The sequence below is a fragment of the Dermochelys coriacea genome, chromosome 16 (genome assembly GCF_009764565.3).
Source record: "Dermochelys coriacea isolate rDerCor1 chromosome 16, rDerCor1.pri.v4, whole genome shotgun sequence".
NCBI lineage: Eukaryota > Metazoa > Chordata > Testudines > Dermochelyidae > Dermochelys > Dermochelys coriacea.
The window spans coordinates 1411808-1428928 of NC_050083.1; the positions used below are offsets into that span (position 1 = coordinate 1411808).

At 44.2% G+C, this 17121-nt stretch overlaps 1 protein-coding gene across 2 annotated transcripts in view; it reads left to right on the forward strand.

The window, feature by feature from the left end:
- Positions 1-17121, forward strand: part of LOC119844043 (ectonucleoside triphosphate diphosphohydrolase 8-like) — an 80966-nt gene that overhangs the window by 59531 nt on the left and 4314 nt on the right. Inside the window, exons 3-7 of one of the 2 annotated variants that reach the window (XM_038374184.2) lie at positions 1001-1118; positions 7350-7500; positions 9801-9960; positions 10681-10914; positions 11883-12155. In XM_038374184.2, coding sequence (XP_038230112.1) covers positions 1001-1118; positions 7350-7500; positions 9801-9960; positions 10681-10914; positions 11883-12155 — 936 coding nt within the window. The remainder of the gene's footprint in view (positions 1-1000; positions 1119-7349; positions 7501-9800; positions 9961-10680; positions 10915-11882; positions 12156-17121) is intronic. The other variant, XM_038374187.2, reaches the window with a different exon arrangement.

A 17121-nucleotide genomic window follows, 5' to 3' on the forward strand; every position in this document is an offset into this window, starting at 1 on the left:
AATTCTTGGATTTGGGAATACTTACACAATCCTTGTGATGTATTTTACCCTAAATTACTCATATGAACTCTCAACCTTAATTCTGTCTTAGCATAGTTTTTGTCTGTGAATCTCTAGTAAGTTGTGACCCATGCTTTGAAAATTTCTGAGAAACCTCTGTCTTGCATCAGAACCTCTGTAGATGCCACAGACATAAAATTGCACAGATCTGAGTCTGTGATGTTGAAAATGCTGCATGATGGAATTGTTGGTGCAGTCACTGAGCAAAAGGTAGATTGCTGAGAAGAAATTCTGGATTCTGGTCTCAGTGAACATATGGGTGTTCCCAATGAGCACTGCAGTGACTGACCTTCCCTCAACCCCAGACATGTACAGAGCTGAGCACATGGAGGCAGGGGGAGGGGGGGAGATTACACCATTGTAGCCTGTCTTCTGCGGGGTTGAGCTCTTCAGGCCCAGGGCTCTCAATATGGCATCTTTGAACCACACTGATGAACTTTAAACCAACAAAGAAAATAAAAGATCAATAAAATCTCAAGAAAGAAAATGCACTTGCTTTGATGGTGTAAATTAGCATCAGTTTGTGGACTGCAGGGGCAGGGCTGGAAACTGATTGACTTCAGTGGAGTTAGCCAGTGTACATTAGCTGAGGCATCATGCTCTAGGAACCTGCCTGTTTCTACTTTAGCTTCAACTAAAGCATAGGTTTTAAGGTTTTTAAGGCCCAGCTTGACAAAGCCCTGGCTGGGATGATTTAGTGGGGGTTGGTCCTGCTTTCAGCAGTGGGTTGGACTAGATGACCTCCTGAGGTCTCTTCCAACCCTAATCTTCTATGATTCTATGACATCAGAGGGCCCATTCGGCTAGGGAGAAGAAGCACATGCCTCTAACTCTCACGGACTTATTCAGCCTCTGAGCAAATATTAGTGCAGGGAGGATGGAAGCGTCCAGTTTCTGCTCTAGTTTACCTGACCCATGATGTCTTGGTTATGCCTTCCAGTACGGGATGGTGTTCGACGCGGGCTCATCCCACACCTCTCTGTTCGTCTACCAGTGGACATCTGACAAAACGAATGACACTGGAGTGGTCAGCCAGACGTTATCCTGTAATGTCCAAGGTCAGTATTCCTGCCCCACTATGAGGGAAACACCATGAGCTCAGGGCTCCTCTGAGATTTCTTATGCAGCAATATGGAAATATTGGATGAAGTATAAGAGTTTGGTGAACAAGTCTCTTCTACAGAAGACGATCGTGCCCTACTGACACTGGGGAAGCACAGTGGTTACAGCAAGAGTTGCTGCAGCTAGGTTGCCTGAAATCAAGATTCCTGTTTCCAGTTGCTTCCTGGCACCATGCACAGCCTCTGGCCACAGCAAACCAACCTGACCTTGGGCTTTGGGGGGACTTTTCAGTGCAGCCTCCAAAATCTCAGCACTTTGGGGTGCACCACAGCTAGCCAGAGTTGTCTATATACACAGGCAACTCAGCCATAGAAGTGATACTGCATGGAGAGATGAGTCCACAGCACTTATCCCTCACCCCTTGTCTGGATTCACTTATAATGGGACGGACAACAGAACCCGCCTCTAGTGACCCTTCATTTATTGTGAGTGGAAGCCCAGGGTGGTTTCATGGCATCTGTACAGGTTTCCACTCCTCTTATAGTGATGGGACACACCACCAGAGGCAAGGTACACTGTGACAACCCCCTTGGAATGCCGGAATTATCACTGAGTTCTGCATTCCAAGAGGGTAATCACCTCCCTTTCCTTCTCTGCTCTGGCTGAGCAGGGGATAGGAACATTGCCACTACCCATGACAGAAGAGATAGGGAGGAACCCCTGGCTTCCAGTCTTGCTCCTCACTGGGAATGATGATATGGATCTCCAGAGTCTCCCCTCGAACCTGCCAGTGCCCACTGCAACAACTGTGGTGAAGGAGCCCTGCCAGCTCTTATGTTCATGGCACACACACACAGAGCAGTTAAACTGCTCTTGCTGGAAGGTTACAATGTAACTAGGGCTGTCGATTAGTTACAGTTAACTCATGAGATTAACTCAAAAAAATTAACCATGATTTAAAAAATTAATCACAATCTCAGTTTTAATTGCATTGTTAAACAATAGAATACCAATTGAAATGTATTAAATATTTTGGATGTTTTTCTACATTTTCGTATACATTGTATTCTGTGTTGTAATTGAAATCAAAGTGTATATTATTTTTTATTACAAATATTTGCACTGTAAAATGATAAACAAAAGAAATAGTATTTTTCAGTTCACCTCATATAAGTATTGTAGTGCAATCTCTTTGTCATGAAAGTGCAATTTATAAATGTAGATTTTTTAGTTACATAACTGCACTCAAAAACAAAACAATATAAAACTTCAGAGCCTACAAGTCCACTCAGTCCTACTTCTTGTTCAGCCAATCACTAAGACAAATAAGGTTGTTTACATTTACAGGAGATAATGCTGCCCTCTTCTTACTTACAATGTCACCAGAAAGTGAGAACAGACATTTGCATGGCACTTTTGTAGCTGGCATTGCAAGGTATTTATATGCCAGAGATGCTAAACAATTATATGGCCCTTCATGCTTCAGCCACTATTCCAGAGGACATGCTTCCATGCTGATGACGCTCGTTAAAAAAATAATGCATTAATTAAATTTGTGACTGAACTCCTTGGAGGAAAATTATATGTCCCCTGTTCTGTTTTACTCTCATTCTGCCATATATTTCATGTTATAGCATTCTCGGATGATGACCCAGCACATGTTCATTTTAAGAACACTTTCACTGTAGATTTCACAAAACACAAAGAAGGTATTAATGTGAGATTTCTAACCGAACCAAGGTTTAAGAATCTGAAGTGCCTTCCAAAATCTGAGAGGGACGAGGTGTGGAGCATGCTTTCAGAAGTCTTAAAAGAACAACACTCCTATGCGGAAACTACAGAACTCAAACCACCAAAAGAGAAAATCAACCTTACGCTGATGGGATCTGACTCAGATGATGAAAATGAACATGCATTGGTCTGCACTGCTTTGGAAAAAAAATTCATAGGCAGGAGTTGTAGACCAAGCTGGATGAGCAAGCATCTTAGAGAGGTGATTAAGAAGAAGCAGAAAGCATACAGGGAGTGGAAGATGGGAGGGATCAGCAAGGAAAGCTACCTTATTGAGGTCAGAACATGTCGGGTTAAAGTGAGACAGGCTAAAAGTCGAGTAGAGTTGGACCTTGCAAAGGGAATTAAAACCAATAGTAAAAGGTTCTATAGCCATATAAATAAGAAGAAAACTAAGAAAGAAGAAGTGGGGCTGCTAAACACTGAGGATGAAGTGGAGGTTAAAGATAATCTAGGCATGGCCCAATAGCTAAACAAATACTTTGCCTCAGTCTTTAATAAGACTAAAGAGGATCTTAGGGATAATGGTAACATGACAAATGGGAATGAGGATATGGAGGTAGATATTACCATATCTGAGGTAGAAGTGAAACTGAAACAGCTTAATGGGACTAAATCGGGGAGCCCAGATAATCTTCATCCAAGAATATTAAAGGAATTGGCACCTGAAATTGCAAGCCCATTAGCAAGGATTTTTAATGAATCTGTAAACTCAGGAGTTGTACCAAATGATTGGAGAATTGCTAATATAGTTCCTATTTTTAAGAAAGGAAAAAAAGGTGATCCGGGTAATTACAGGCCAGTTAGTTTGACATCTGTAGTATGCAAGGTCCAGGAAAAAATTTTGAAGGAGAAATTAGTTAAGGACATTGAGGTCAATGGTAAATGGGACAAAATACAACATGGTTTTACAAAAGGTAGATCTGAAGTGAGCTGTAGCTCACGAAAGCTTATGCTCTAATAAATTTGTTAGTCTCTAAGGTGCCACGGGTACTCACTTTCTCAAAGAAGGAGATCAGGTTGGTTTGACACGATCTACCTTTTCAAAAAGAAAAGGTAGATCGTGTCAAACCAACCTGATCTCCTTCTTTGAGAAAGTAACAGAGTTTTAGATAAAGGAAACGCAGTGCATCTAATTTACCTAGATTTCAGTAAGGCGTTTGATACTGTGCCACGTGGGGAATTATTGGTTAAATTGGAGAAGATGGGGATCAATATGAACATCAAAAGGTGGATAAGGAATTGGTTAAAGGGGAGACTACAACGGGTCCTACTGAAAGGCGAACTGTCAGGTTGGAGGGAGGTTACCAGTGGAGTTCCTCAGGGATCAGTTTTGGGACCAATCTTATTTAATCTTGTTATTACTGACCTCGGCACAAAAAGTGGGAGTGTGATAATAAAGTTTGCAGATGACACAAAGCTGGGAGATATTACCATTTCAGAGAAGGATCGGGATATTATACAGGAGGATCTGGATGACCTTGTAAACTGGAGTAATAGTAATAGGATGAAATTTAATAGTGAGAAGTGTAAGGTTATGCATTTAGGGTTTAATAACAAGAATTTTAGTTATAAGATGGGGATGCATCAATTAGAAGTAACGGAAGAGGAGAAGGACCTTGGAGTATTGGTTGATCATAGGATGACTATGAGCTGCCAATGTGATATGGCTGTGAAAAAAGCTAATGCGGTTTTGGGATGCATCAGGAGAGGTATTTCCAGTAGGGATAAGGAGGTTTTAGTACCATTATACAAGGCACTGGTGAGACCTCACCTGGAATACTGTGTGCAGTTCTGGTCTCCCATGTTTAAAAAGGATGAATTCAAACTGGAGCAGGCACAGAGAAGGGCTACTAGGATGATCCGAGGAATGGAAAACTTGTCTTATGAAAGGAGACTTAAGGAGCTTGGCTTGTTTAGCCTAACTAAAAGAAGGTTGAGGGGAGATATGATTGCTCTCTATAAATATATCAGAGGGATACATACCAGAGAGGGAGAGGAATTATTTCAGCTCAGCACCAATGTGGACACAAGAACAAATGGGTATAAACTGGCCACCAGGAAGTTTAGACTTGAAATTAGACGAAGGTTTCTAACCATCAGAGGAGTGAAGTTTTGGAATAGCCTTCCAAGGGAAGCAGTGGGGGCAAAAGATCTATCTGGCTTTAAGATTCTACTCGATAAGTTTATGGAGGAGATGGTATGATGGGATAATGTGATTTTGGTAATTAATTGATCTTTAAATATTCAGGGTAAATAGGCCTAATCCCCTGAGATGGGATATTAGATGGATGGGATCTGAGTTACCCAGGAAAGAATTTTCTGTAGTATCTGGCTGTTGAATCTTGCCCATATGCTCAGGGTTCAGCTGATTGCCATATTTGGAGTCGGGAAGGAATTTTCCTCCAGGGCAGATTGGAAGAGGCCCTGGAGGTTTTTCGCCTTCCTCTGTAGCATGGGGCACCGGTCACTTGAGGGAGGCTTCTCTGCTCCTTGAAGTCTTTAAACCACGATTTGAGGACTTCAATAGCTCAGACATAGGTGAGGTTTTTCGTAGGAGTGGGTGAGATTCTGTGGCCTGCGTTGTGCAGGAGGTCAGACTAGATGATCATAATGGTCCCTTCTGACCTTAGTATTTATGAATCTATGAATCTATGGATTGTTATTGAGCAGAACCTGTCATCAGCATGGACACATATCCACTGGAATGGTGGTTGAAGCATAAAGGGACATATGAATCTTTAACACATATAGCACGTAAATATCTTGTGACACCAGCTACAACAGTGCCATGACAACACCTGCAAATGTAAACAAACTTGTTTGTCTTAGCAATTGGATGAATAAGAAGTAGGACTGAGTGGACTTGCAGGCTCTAAAATTTTACATTGTTTTATTTTTGAATGCAGTATTTTTGTACATAATACTACATTTGTAAGTTCAGCTTTCATGATAAAGAGATTGCACCACAGAACTTGTATTAGGTGAATTGAAAAATACTATTTATTTTGGGGTTTTTTTAAAGTGCAAATATTTGCAATAAAAAATAAATACAAAGTGAGCAGTGTATACTTTTTATTCTGTGTTGTAATTGAAACGAATATATTTGAAAATGTAGAAGACATCCAAAAATATTTAAATAAATGGTACTCTATTATTGTTTAACAGTGTGATTAATCATGCAATTAATCACAATTAATTTTTTTAATCGCTTGACAGCCCAAAATGTAATACTATTTTATTTCTTAGAATTCAGAACAATAACACACAAGAACCCCAGAACATGAGAGAATAAAGCAGCCTGTTCCCTAAGGCAAACACATCTCACTCCACCTCGCTGTAGGCTGGGTGTTTGCAGACAGACAGCTGAAGAGTCAGATTGCACACTTCCTTACAGAGCTTCCTAACCTGCAAGCACCACCAGGAAAACCCTTGAGTACTAAAAGTGATCACTTACAACTTCAAAACAGCTTTCAATGCACCACTCTACCAATCCCCTGGGCAACAGGGAATGAGATCTTGTGCCAGAATGTAATTGGTAGAGCAAAGCTCATCAGCTGCTGTAGGGCTTTTCCCACTTCCCTGCAATAGGGACTCTCACTGTGCAATAATTTCTCAGGTTAAATGAGATCTCCCTGATGTCAGTTTTTGAGTGGTGCTAGGAAGGGAGTTTGAGTCAAGAAGAAATCCCAGGCTTCCCATTAGCAGGCAGGGCTGGGCCCTGGAGTCTTTGCTTGCTCACCTGTTGCTAAACTTATCCCGCATTATTTTGGGACGGTTGAAACACTCCAGTATCTCTGCTTTTTTTTTCTGGGCCTGTTTCCTCTTGGGCTCCATGAACAAATGGCTGCAATGGAGGCAAATGAATGCAGATGCCTCTGCTGAGCAGGGACTCTGTGGCCTGTATCTCTGCAGCAAGCTTCCTATGTAGAAGTTTTGACCAGAGGTTTGGGTACTGTGCTGGCATGGTGAGAAGCACTCAAAGGTTACAGATGGCCCCTGCAGCACAGAATTATGCCATAAGGGCACAATATGGCCCCCTGTGATCTTACCTCCCGGTAGAGGGAAGCCAGGGCTAGTCGGTAATGGAAATAAAGAAGATTCATTATTGAAGCTTCTGGACACAAGCAGACCCTATGATTCTGCTTGGCTGCCTGGCTTCCAGAATAACCCAGCCTGTGCTGCCTAGTGCCAACATGCAGGGGGTCCCTGTCTTCTGGCCCCCACTACAGCACAGCCTGCACGCCACCTGGCTCCTACCACCTAATGATCATGCTTCAGGAGGCGAAGCAGAGAGTTAAGTGACATGGTTACTGAGGGATTCACAGCAGGGTACCCATCACACTCCCATGAAGTACCAGGCCTCAGCCCCTTATGTCCTCTCATTGAACCCTGCCCCATCCCCAGTCACTCTTATCAACATAACTGTGTTCCAGGACCTGGCATATCAAGCTACGCCAATGACCCTCCCAAAGCCGGTGAGTCCCTCCGGAGCTGTCTAGAAGATGCCCTGAAGGTCATTCCTGATGAGAGACAGAGGGAGGTACCAGTTTACCTTGGAGCTACAGCAGGCATGAGGCTGCTGAGGTAATAACACAGCATCTCCTGGGTAAACAAAAGGCTCTGTGGTGACACGACACCCCTGCCCAGTATGGCTAGAACCAGCTCAGCACTCACAAGCACCCTTAGCTCCCATTCTGGCACCTAAAAAAGAGACCAGATCCTCAGCAGAGCTCAGCACACTGGGTGCATGCTAGGTGCTGAGCTCTCCAGAAAACTTGGCCCTGACTGGGGATGCTGAGCCCTTGGGCCTCTGGCCCTGGACGTGGCAGCGGGAGGGAGACATTCACTGTTAATGATTTTTAAGTGGAAAGCAGTTTGGATACCAGCCATCACTATGGAGTCTCCCTCACTGGACATACTCCTGGTAGTGGTGGCAGTGAGGGGCAGGCGGGCTCGAGGATTTTGTGGAACCATAACTTTGAATTGTTACTTTCAAAGCATCATCCTTAATTTGGAATGACATACATGGCCCCCCCATACTATACTGTGTGAGCATTGCACAATCTTTAATGTATTTATCCTCAAGAGGCAGGACCATGCTATTACCCGCATTGTACAGATGGGAACTGAGCCCAGAGCAATTTAGTGCCCAAAGTCACACAGGACTGCTGCTGTGGTGGAACAAGAAAATGAACAGAAGTCTCCTAAGTCAAAGGCTAGCTCCCTAACCACTCTCATAGTCTTTTATAACCACAAAGTTACAATGTGTTTACTGTCTTTAAAGATTTTGTCTGGGAATAGATGGTGTAATTATAGCCTTTAATGAGTTCCCCCTCAAATGGATAGCACCCTAGTAATAGTCCTGTGGCTCTCTATGGTACTTTTTTTGTCCATTACTTTGTCACAAAATCTAGGTTCAAAACAGGGAACAAGTGTCTGCTGCTGTGAGGCACCTTGGTTTAGCTCTGACACTTCATGGACAATTTAGCAAAGCTGATAACTTACACGTTTTTAAATCCAGACTGCATGTGTCTCTAAAAGATATGACCTAGGAAGCTTTTCAGGAAAGTTCTATGTCCTGTGTTATAGCAGGTTAGCCTATAACTATAGGTTGAAGTTTTAAATCCTGATTTGAGGACTTCCATAACTCAGCTGGGGGTTAGGGATCTATCACAAGAGTGGGTTGGTGAGGTTCTGGGGCCTGTGATGTGCAGGAGGTCCAGCTAGGTGAGCACAATGGTCCAGTGAGCTGTAGCTCATGAAAGCTTATTCTCAAATAAATTTGTTAGTCTCTAAGGTGCAACAAGTCCTCCTTTTCCTTCTGGCCTTGGCATTCATGAATTTCCCATCACTTGGCGTCTTTAAACCAAGGTGCATGTCTTCCAAAAGAGACACTCTAGTTCAGGGGCAAGTTCCTGGGCTTGATGCAGGAATTCTAGGACCTGTGCTATGCAGGAGGTCACACTAGAGCATAATGATTCCTTCTGGTCTTAAAATCTATGAATCTATGAAATACTTAAAGCAAATAAAGACAGATGCTATGAAACAAATATACAGAACTGGGGTAAAGTTCCATGAAAGAAGGAGAGCAGTGTTATTTTTACCTTGCTTTTATCTACATCGGGGTGGGCAAACTTTTTGGCCCGAGGGCCACCTCGGGGGTGCAAAACTGTATGGAGGGCCGGGTAGGGAAGGCTGTGCCTCCCCAAACAGCCTGGCCTCTACCCCCTATCCGCCCCCTGACTGCCTCCCTCAGAACCTCCAACCCATTCAATCCCCCCTCCTCCTTGTCCCCTGACTGCCCCCTCCTGGGACCTGTGCCCCTAACCACCCCCCAGGATCCCACCCTCTATCCAACCCCCCCTGCTCTGTGTCCCCTGACCACCCCACTCCATCCAGCCACCTCCTGCTTCCTGTCCCCTGAATGCTCCCCGGAACCTCATGCCCCTTATCCAACCCCCCCCCCCCCGCTCCCCACCCCCTTCCATGCCTCTCAGAGCAGCAGGAGTTCGCAGCCATGCCACCGCATTCCCCAGTAGGAATGGTGGGCCAGAGCGCTGGTGGCACAGCAAACTGAGGCTACAGGGGAGGGGGGACAGCAGGTGAGGGGTCAGGGGCGAGCCTCCCCATCTGGGAGCTCAAGGGCCGGTCAGGACGGTCCCTTGGGCCGGATGTGCCCACCTTTGATCTACATGATTCCAAATCAAGACAAAAATGCAGTTTGGGTTCAGTTAACAGAAAGAGATGTGTAAAACTACCAATCTCCTGCAGTGTGGAATGTTTGCTGCAAAAATCCAAAGTCTATGAAATAGGATGTCCTTGCATTGTCTCACTGCTGTTGATTCCATTGTTTTGGTGACTCTTTCCCTTTGCACACCCTTTAGCATGCAAAACAAATCAGCTGCAGACCAGGTCCTGAATGAAGTTGCTAAGGTCATACAACAGTATCCTGTGAATTTCCATGGGGCTCGGATCATTACAGGGGAAGAGGAAGGCGCCTATGGCTGGATCACCATCAACTATCTGCTGGACTCCTTCACCAAGGTGTGGCTAGTGGGAAATGGAAACACCCATCTCTGCTATTGTTATTATTTTAGATTCTTAAATGTGCAAGTTAATTCAGGCTGATGAAAGGTACTGGATTGACAGCAGCCCACAATAATAATGCCCAGGAAGGACTGGATAGAAACTATCTAACTTTGCATGGAGGCTACCGCACCAATCAGATGGTAACAACTTTCAGACTCGTTACTGCTAGTAACATGGGGTGAAAGGTTCCTTATCCCATTAGAGTATCAACCCCCAAGCCAGCCAGCTCCCTGTATTCCAGTATGATGTAATATCATTCTCAGAGGATGTTATCATTTAAAAACCCCATGACCAATAAGCTATTGACACCTCAGTACGGCAATTATCCCAGAGATAGTATCAGATGACACAGACACAAACAAACCTGGCATTTTTAAGCCTACAGATGAAAGAGAAGGAAAAATTATAAATAAATTTCCCTGTTAAACACAAAAAGGAAATCAAGGGTCACTTCTGGGTGAAACCAGATCAAATTTCAGTTCCAAGTGTTTTCAGAGGCTATATTTTCAGACTCTGTAGGCAGGTGACTTTTGCAGTGCAGTTAAGCCCTTCTTTTTTATTTTATTTGATTCAATTCAATTTGATTTTATCCTTGTTCTTATACAGCCTGCATCCCATAGGAATAACTCAAGACTGGAGCTGTCTCTCCATTTGATCCCTGTTTTGTCTTGGCAGTATTCTCCCAAACAACGTGACTGGATCCATCCTCAATCAGCCAAGATCCTGGGTGCACTGGACCTTGGAGGAGCATCAACCCAAATCAGCTTTATCCCCATTGATCCAATTACCGACCAGACAAAAGCCTCTAAGTTCAGGCTCTATGGGTTTAACTACACTATCTACACACACAGCTATCTTTGCTATGGACAGAATCAGGCACTGAAGCAGCTGATCCTGAAAATAACAGAAGTGAGAGAACATTTGGTGGCAGTTTGACTCTACCCTCATTCTATCAATGGGATTTTGTTTCTATGAAATGCAAATGGGAGCGCACGGAGAGACATCAGAGAGGGTTTAGCACCTGCAGCAGGCTCCATGGGGGCGCGGGGTGAGGAGCAGCATCTGGTATAAAGCAGGCCTGTGGAGGGGAGCAGGAGTCTAAGAAGCCAGGAAATTTTTCAAGGTATCCCTGGGAGGCGAGGAGAGAAGCAGGGGCTTGGCTGATGGAGGCCTTGTAAGGCAGGAACAGCGGGGAGAACAGGAAGGGGTTGACTGATGCTGCCCTTCTGAGATGTACAAGGGAGGAGAGGAGATGCCATCTCCAGTGGTTGCAGAGATACCTATGGGCTGTGGGGACCCTGAGCTAGAGCCAGGGCAGGGGGCTTGTCAAGGCTGAAGACACTGCCAGGGTTCAGAGACTCTAGTATTGTCTACCATTCAGCCTCCTGTTTGAAAGGGATTCAGTGGGGATCACACTCACTTTAGAGGCCACATGGCCATGAGAGTTTGTGCGTGATGCGAAGGACCTGAATTGCACTTTGTCAGATGAGTTGGGGAGGCTGCTGGGTCCCTGAGGCTTGGCAACACCTGTAGCCTCCAAGAGCCCCTGCACTCTTCTCCCATGCAGCTCAGTGTGCATCCAGAGCCGCAAGAGGCTTGCATGAGAGGGAGAGCAGGGGGCTGCAGACGCACAGATAGGTCTGGGTCTGACAAAGCTAACAATACATCTGATGATGATACAACTCCATAGTAAGAAGCCCCAGCAGCTGGACCAGTGGCCTTGAAAGGAAAACCTCTCACTGAGCTGCCTGCCCGTCCTGTCTGACTCCCAGTATGTTCCTATCCCTAGGCTGGGATGCCCCATCAAGTTTAATGAGGGCAGGGGATAGGAATGAGTCTTCACTCTATGAATGACCATGTGATTTCACTATTCCCAGAACATGATGGTCCAGGGCTCTGTTAATCACCCTTGCTACCCTGAAGGATACCGGAAAACCACCACAGCAGCTTCCATTCACAGCATCCCCTGCACAGCCTCTCATCCGCTGACCGTGTCCCAAGCCTCCTGGAACGCCATGCTGGTGGGCACAGGGAATGCCACTGAGTGCCGTATGGCCATCAAACAGATCTTCAACTTCACGGCATGTGGCCAGAGTCAGTCTTGCACATTCGATGGGATCTACCAGCCCCCGGTCAACGGAGAGTTCTTTGTAAGGCAAATCCTCTCTGACCCCTCTTCTGAACAATCTCTAAATCTTTGTTCTCTTTGGGTGACCCTTTGTGCCCCTTCAGAGAGGCTGAGCGTGCCTCCCTCACAGCCCCTAATTGCCCAGGAGCAGCAAACCCAAACCAGCCCTTTCAGACAACTGTGCATGGCTGATACCAGGGTGAGAGGTGCATCTCACCACACCCAGGGGCATTTCAGGCTGGCCGCTGCCCTGAGCAAAGGGAATACAGCTTCTTATGTTCCAGCACAGAGAGGGAATGTGTATTGCAAAACAGAAATCATAACGCCTTTCAGAATGGAGTGGTGACCTGGCCGAGGGTGACCCTTCACTTGCAGTGGTAGGAAAATGGAAGGGAGAGGAACTTTCCAGGGAAAATTTCAACTTTGTGTTGAAAACTCCCAGGGTTGGTTATTTGTGGAGGGGTTTTTGTTTGTTTGTTTGTTTGTTTGTTTGTTTGTTTGTTTTGAGATTTGTTGATCACAATGACGTCTTATTTCAGTTTGTGAAAGCAAATTTAAATATTTCATTTGGCTTAGTCAACATTAAATGACATCCTCTGGAGCTGCTGTTGTGACATGCAAATTATAGTTCGGGTGCCTCATGCCCCCATTCTCCTGTCGGGGCTGGACTCTCTGTCTGGACTGTCATTTCCCATCCCATCGTCTCCCCATTCTTGCTGATGCATCTTGGGAGTCCCATGGAGGTGTAGGCTAGCTGGGTTGCACAGCCCATGGAGGAGAAAGGGGATAAGGTACCTGAACTACAATTCCCATGTGGCACTGAAAATTTCTGAATCAAAATTGCCAGTTTGTGGGTGTTTGTGCAACCTTTATGTGTGCTAGAGTTCACTTCATAGCCTTTCTCCAGTGCCCAAAACAACCCACAACTCACAAAGAAAAGCAGCTGGAGACCCAGAATTCAGCTTCTAAGGATTTTCAGCCAGGAGATTGCACAGGGTCAATCTCCCCACATTCAAGTCCCAAAATGAATTAACTTAATTAAGTGCCTAATTTATAAAATCTTATAAAGAAACATAATAAATAATAACTTAGATTTTAAAACATAACATGGCTATTTTATAATCCACATACATTATCTTCACAGTTATACATAAATAAAGAAAACAAATCTAAACAGATCAGTCCACACAATTTAGCGGGTCTAGTGAAGACCCACTAAATCAATGGCAGAGCACTCTCTGGTTGACCCCGGTACTCCAGCTCTCCGAGAAGAGTAAGGGAAGTCGACCAGAGAGCGTTTCCGGTCGATGCAGTGCAGTGAAGACACTGGAGTAAGTCGACCTAATCTACATCAACTCCAGCTATGTTATTCATAGAATCCTAGAATATTAGGGTTGGAAGAGACCTCAGGAGGTCATCTAGTCCAACCCCCTGCTCAAAGCAGGACCAACACCAACTAAATCATCCCAGCCAGGGCTTTGTCAAGCCTGACCTTAAGAACCTCAAAGGATGGAGATTCCACCACCTCCGTAGGTATTCACATAGCTGGAATAGCGTAACTTAGGTCGACTTACCCCCATAGTGAAGACAAGCCCTCAGAGTTCCCAAAAGCTTAGGTTGAGTTCACCTGAGTTTCTGATTACCAAAGTTACAGTCTGCTGAGTCAAAAGCAACATCTTCCCTCCACTTGTCTGTTGGAATTTTCAGCTGGAATCCATGCAGACTCTTCCTCTTTCTCTGCTGACATAACGGTTAGCCAATCAACTAACTGATTAACTCAGTAAAGTATATTGATTTTGAAAAACCCTGTTACAAGAACATACAAAACTGAGACTAGCAAAATAGAAATGACTCCTTCCCCATTATCACATCTACACAAAAGTTGGTGAATCGCACTAGTTGAGACAATTTAAATAAAACAGGTTGGCTAAAATCAAGCAACATTCCAAATATACAATTAAAATAAGAGAAATTAACTTTCCCTCCCAATTTCCCCTTTCTATAATTAACACTGTCCATGCTTCCCTGCTGAAGGGTTAACAACATCGAGTTAGGGCAAACAGCTGCTTCCTGCTCCTGGGCTCAGCTACTCCAGCACAGAGCACATGGCCTTGTGCAAAGCCCTGCCCTGACCACTTGCCCTCATGGAGCCTGACCCCAGCAACAGGGACCGGAGTAGACCCAAAACAGCCACACCCAATTCCAGAGGCTTCTGTGTGGGGAGTGCTACATCCGCCTAGTAACAATGACCCAGACGCAACTCACTGCTACCCAGGCCCCCCGAACAGGTCTCCCTGTTAGTCACATGGGTGACATTTGTTTTTTCCACAAAATGTCAAAATTTTCCCTGGAAACCAGACACTCTTCATGAAAAACTGTGTTAAGTCTAAAACCCAATTTTCTGTCGCAAAACACTATTGACAGAAGAGTTTCAACCAAGACTATCCCTTCATCCCTTTAAACTTGGAAAGCATCTCCTTCTCCCCATGACAACAGTAATGCTTAGCACTTACAGCTCAGTAATGCGAAAGCAGTTTACATAAGAACATGTGCTCAGTTATCCCCAAATTACCCCTTGGGACACAGACACAAAGAGGGGATGGGATTAGGGTTGCCAACAGTTCGGTTTCACCCAGACCGTCTGAGTTTCGGCAATAATAATAGATGTCTCGAGACATCTAGATAGACTTATGTGTAGTGCTGGGGAGGATCCGGTGGTCGTGGTACATGTAAGTACCAATGACATAGGGAAGAATAGGAGAGAGGTCCTGGAGGCCAAATTTAGGCTGCTAGGTAAGAGATTGAAGTCCAGGACCTCCATAGTAGCATTCTCTGAGATGCTCCCTGTTCCACACACAGGGCGAGTTAGACAGAACTGCAGGGTCTCAATGCATGGATGAGATGATGGTGTAGGGAGGAGGGGTTTAGATGTATTAGGAACTGGGGAAACTTTTGGGAAAGGGGGAACGTATACAGGAAGGATGGGCTCCACCTAAACCAAAATGGAACCAGATTGCTGGCACTTAACATTAAAAAGGCCGTAGAGCAGTTTTTAAACTAAGGGCTGGGGGAAAGCCAACAGGTGCAGAGGATCATGTGGTTCAGACATCCCCTAGGGGAGGATCTATTAATAGAGTATCTCTATGTCCTTGTGAGGACGAGAGGATGGATCAAATTAAGTAAAAATTGTAAATGAATCAAACTGTACCATAGAATCTCTATGGATAGAAATTCCATGCTCTAATAATAAGAATATAGCAGTAGGGATATATTACTGACCACCTGACCAGGATGGTGATAGTGACAGTGAAATGCTCAGGGAGATTAGAGAGGCTATTAAAATAAAAAACTCAATAATAATAATGGGGGATTTCAACTGTCCCCATATTGACTGGATATGTCACCTCAAGACGGGATGCAGAGATTAAGTTTCTTGACACCTTAAATGACTGCTTCTTGGAGCAGCTGGTCCTGGAACCCACCAGAGGAGTGGCAAGTCTTGATTTAGTCCTAAGTGAAGCACAAGATCAGGTCCAAGAGGTGAATATAGCTGGATTGCTTGGTAATAGTGACCATAATATAATTAAATTTAATATCCCTGTGGCAGAAAAAACACCACAGTGGCCCAACACTGTAGCATTTAATTTCAGAAAGGGGAACTACACAAAAATTAGGAGGTTAGTTAAACAAAAATTAAAGGGTACAGTGCAAAAAGTGAAATCTCTGCGATCTGTGTGGAAACTTCTTAAAGACACCATAATAGAAGCTCAACTTAAATGTATACCCCAAATTAAAAAACGTAGTAAGAGAACCAAAAAAGAGCCACCGTGACTAAACAACAAAGGAAAAGAAGCAGTGAAAGGCAAAAAGGCATCCTTTAAAAAGTGGAAATTAAATCCTAGTGAGGAAAATAGAAAGGAGCATAAACACTGGCAAATGAAATGTAAAAATACAATTAGGAAGGCCAAAAAAGAAACTGAGGAACAGTTAGCCAAACACTCAAAAAGTAATAGCAAAATTTTTTTAAAGTACATCAGAAGCAGGAAGACTGCTAAACAACTAGTAGAGCCACTGGACGATCAAGGCGCTAAAGGAGCACTCAAGGACGATAAGGCCATTGCAGAGAAAATGAATTATTTGAATTGGTCTTCACGGCTGAGGCTGTGAGGGAGATTCTCAAACCTGAGCCATTCTTTTTAGGTGACAGATCTGAGGAACTCTGAAACAGATCTGAGAAACTGTCCCAAATTGAGGTATCATTAGAGGAGGTTTTAGAACAAATTGATTAATTAAACAGCAATAAATCACCAGGACCAGATTAAAGAGTTCTGAAGGAACTCAAATGTGAAATTGCGGAACTACTAATTGTAGTCTGTAACCTATCATTTAAATCAGCTTCTGTACCAGATGACTCGAGTATAGCTAATGTGATGCCAATTTTTAAAAAGGGGTGATCCCGGCAATTACAGGCCTGTAAGCCTGATTTCAGTACCAGGCAAACTGGTTGAAACTATAATAAAGAACAATATCGTCAGACATATAGATGAACACAATTTGTTGAGGAAGAGTCAACATGGTTTTAGTAAAGGGAAATCATGCCTCACCAATCTACTAGAATTCTTTGAGGGGGTCAACAAGCATGTGGACCAAGGGGATCCAGTGGATATAGTGTACTTAGGTTTTCAGAAAGCCTTTGACAAGGTCCCTCACCAAAGGCTCTTATGCAAAGTAAGCTAGGACAGGATAAGAGGGAAGGTGCTCTCATGAATTGGTAACTGGTTAAAATATAGGATAGGGTAGGTATAAATGGTCAGTTTTCAGAATGGAAAGAGGTAAATAGTGGTGTCCCCCAGGGGTCTGTTCTGGGCCCAGTCCTATTCAACATATTCATAAATGATCTGGAAAAAGGGATAAACAGAGAGGTCGCAAAATTTGCAGATGATACAAAATTACTAAAGATAGTTAAGACCCAGGCAGACTGCGAAGAG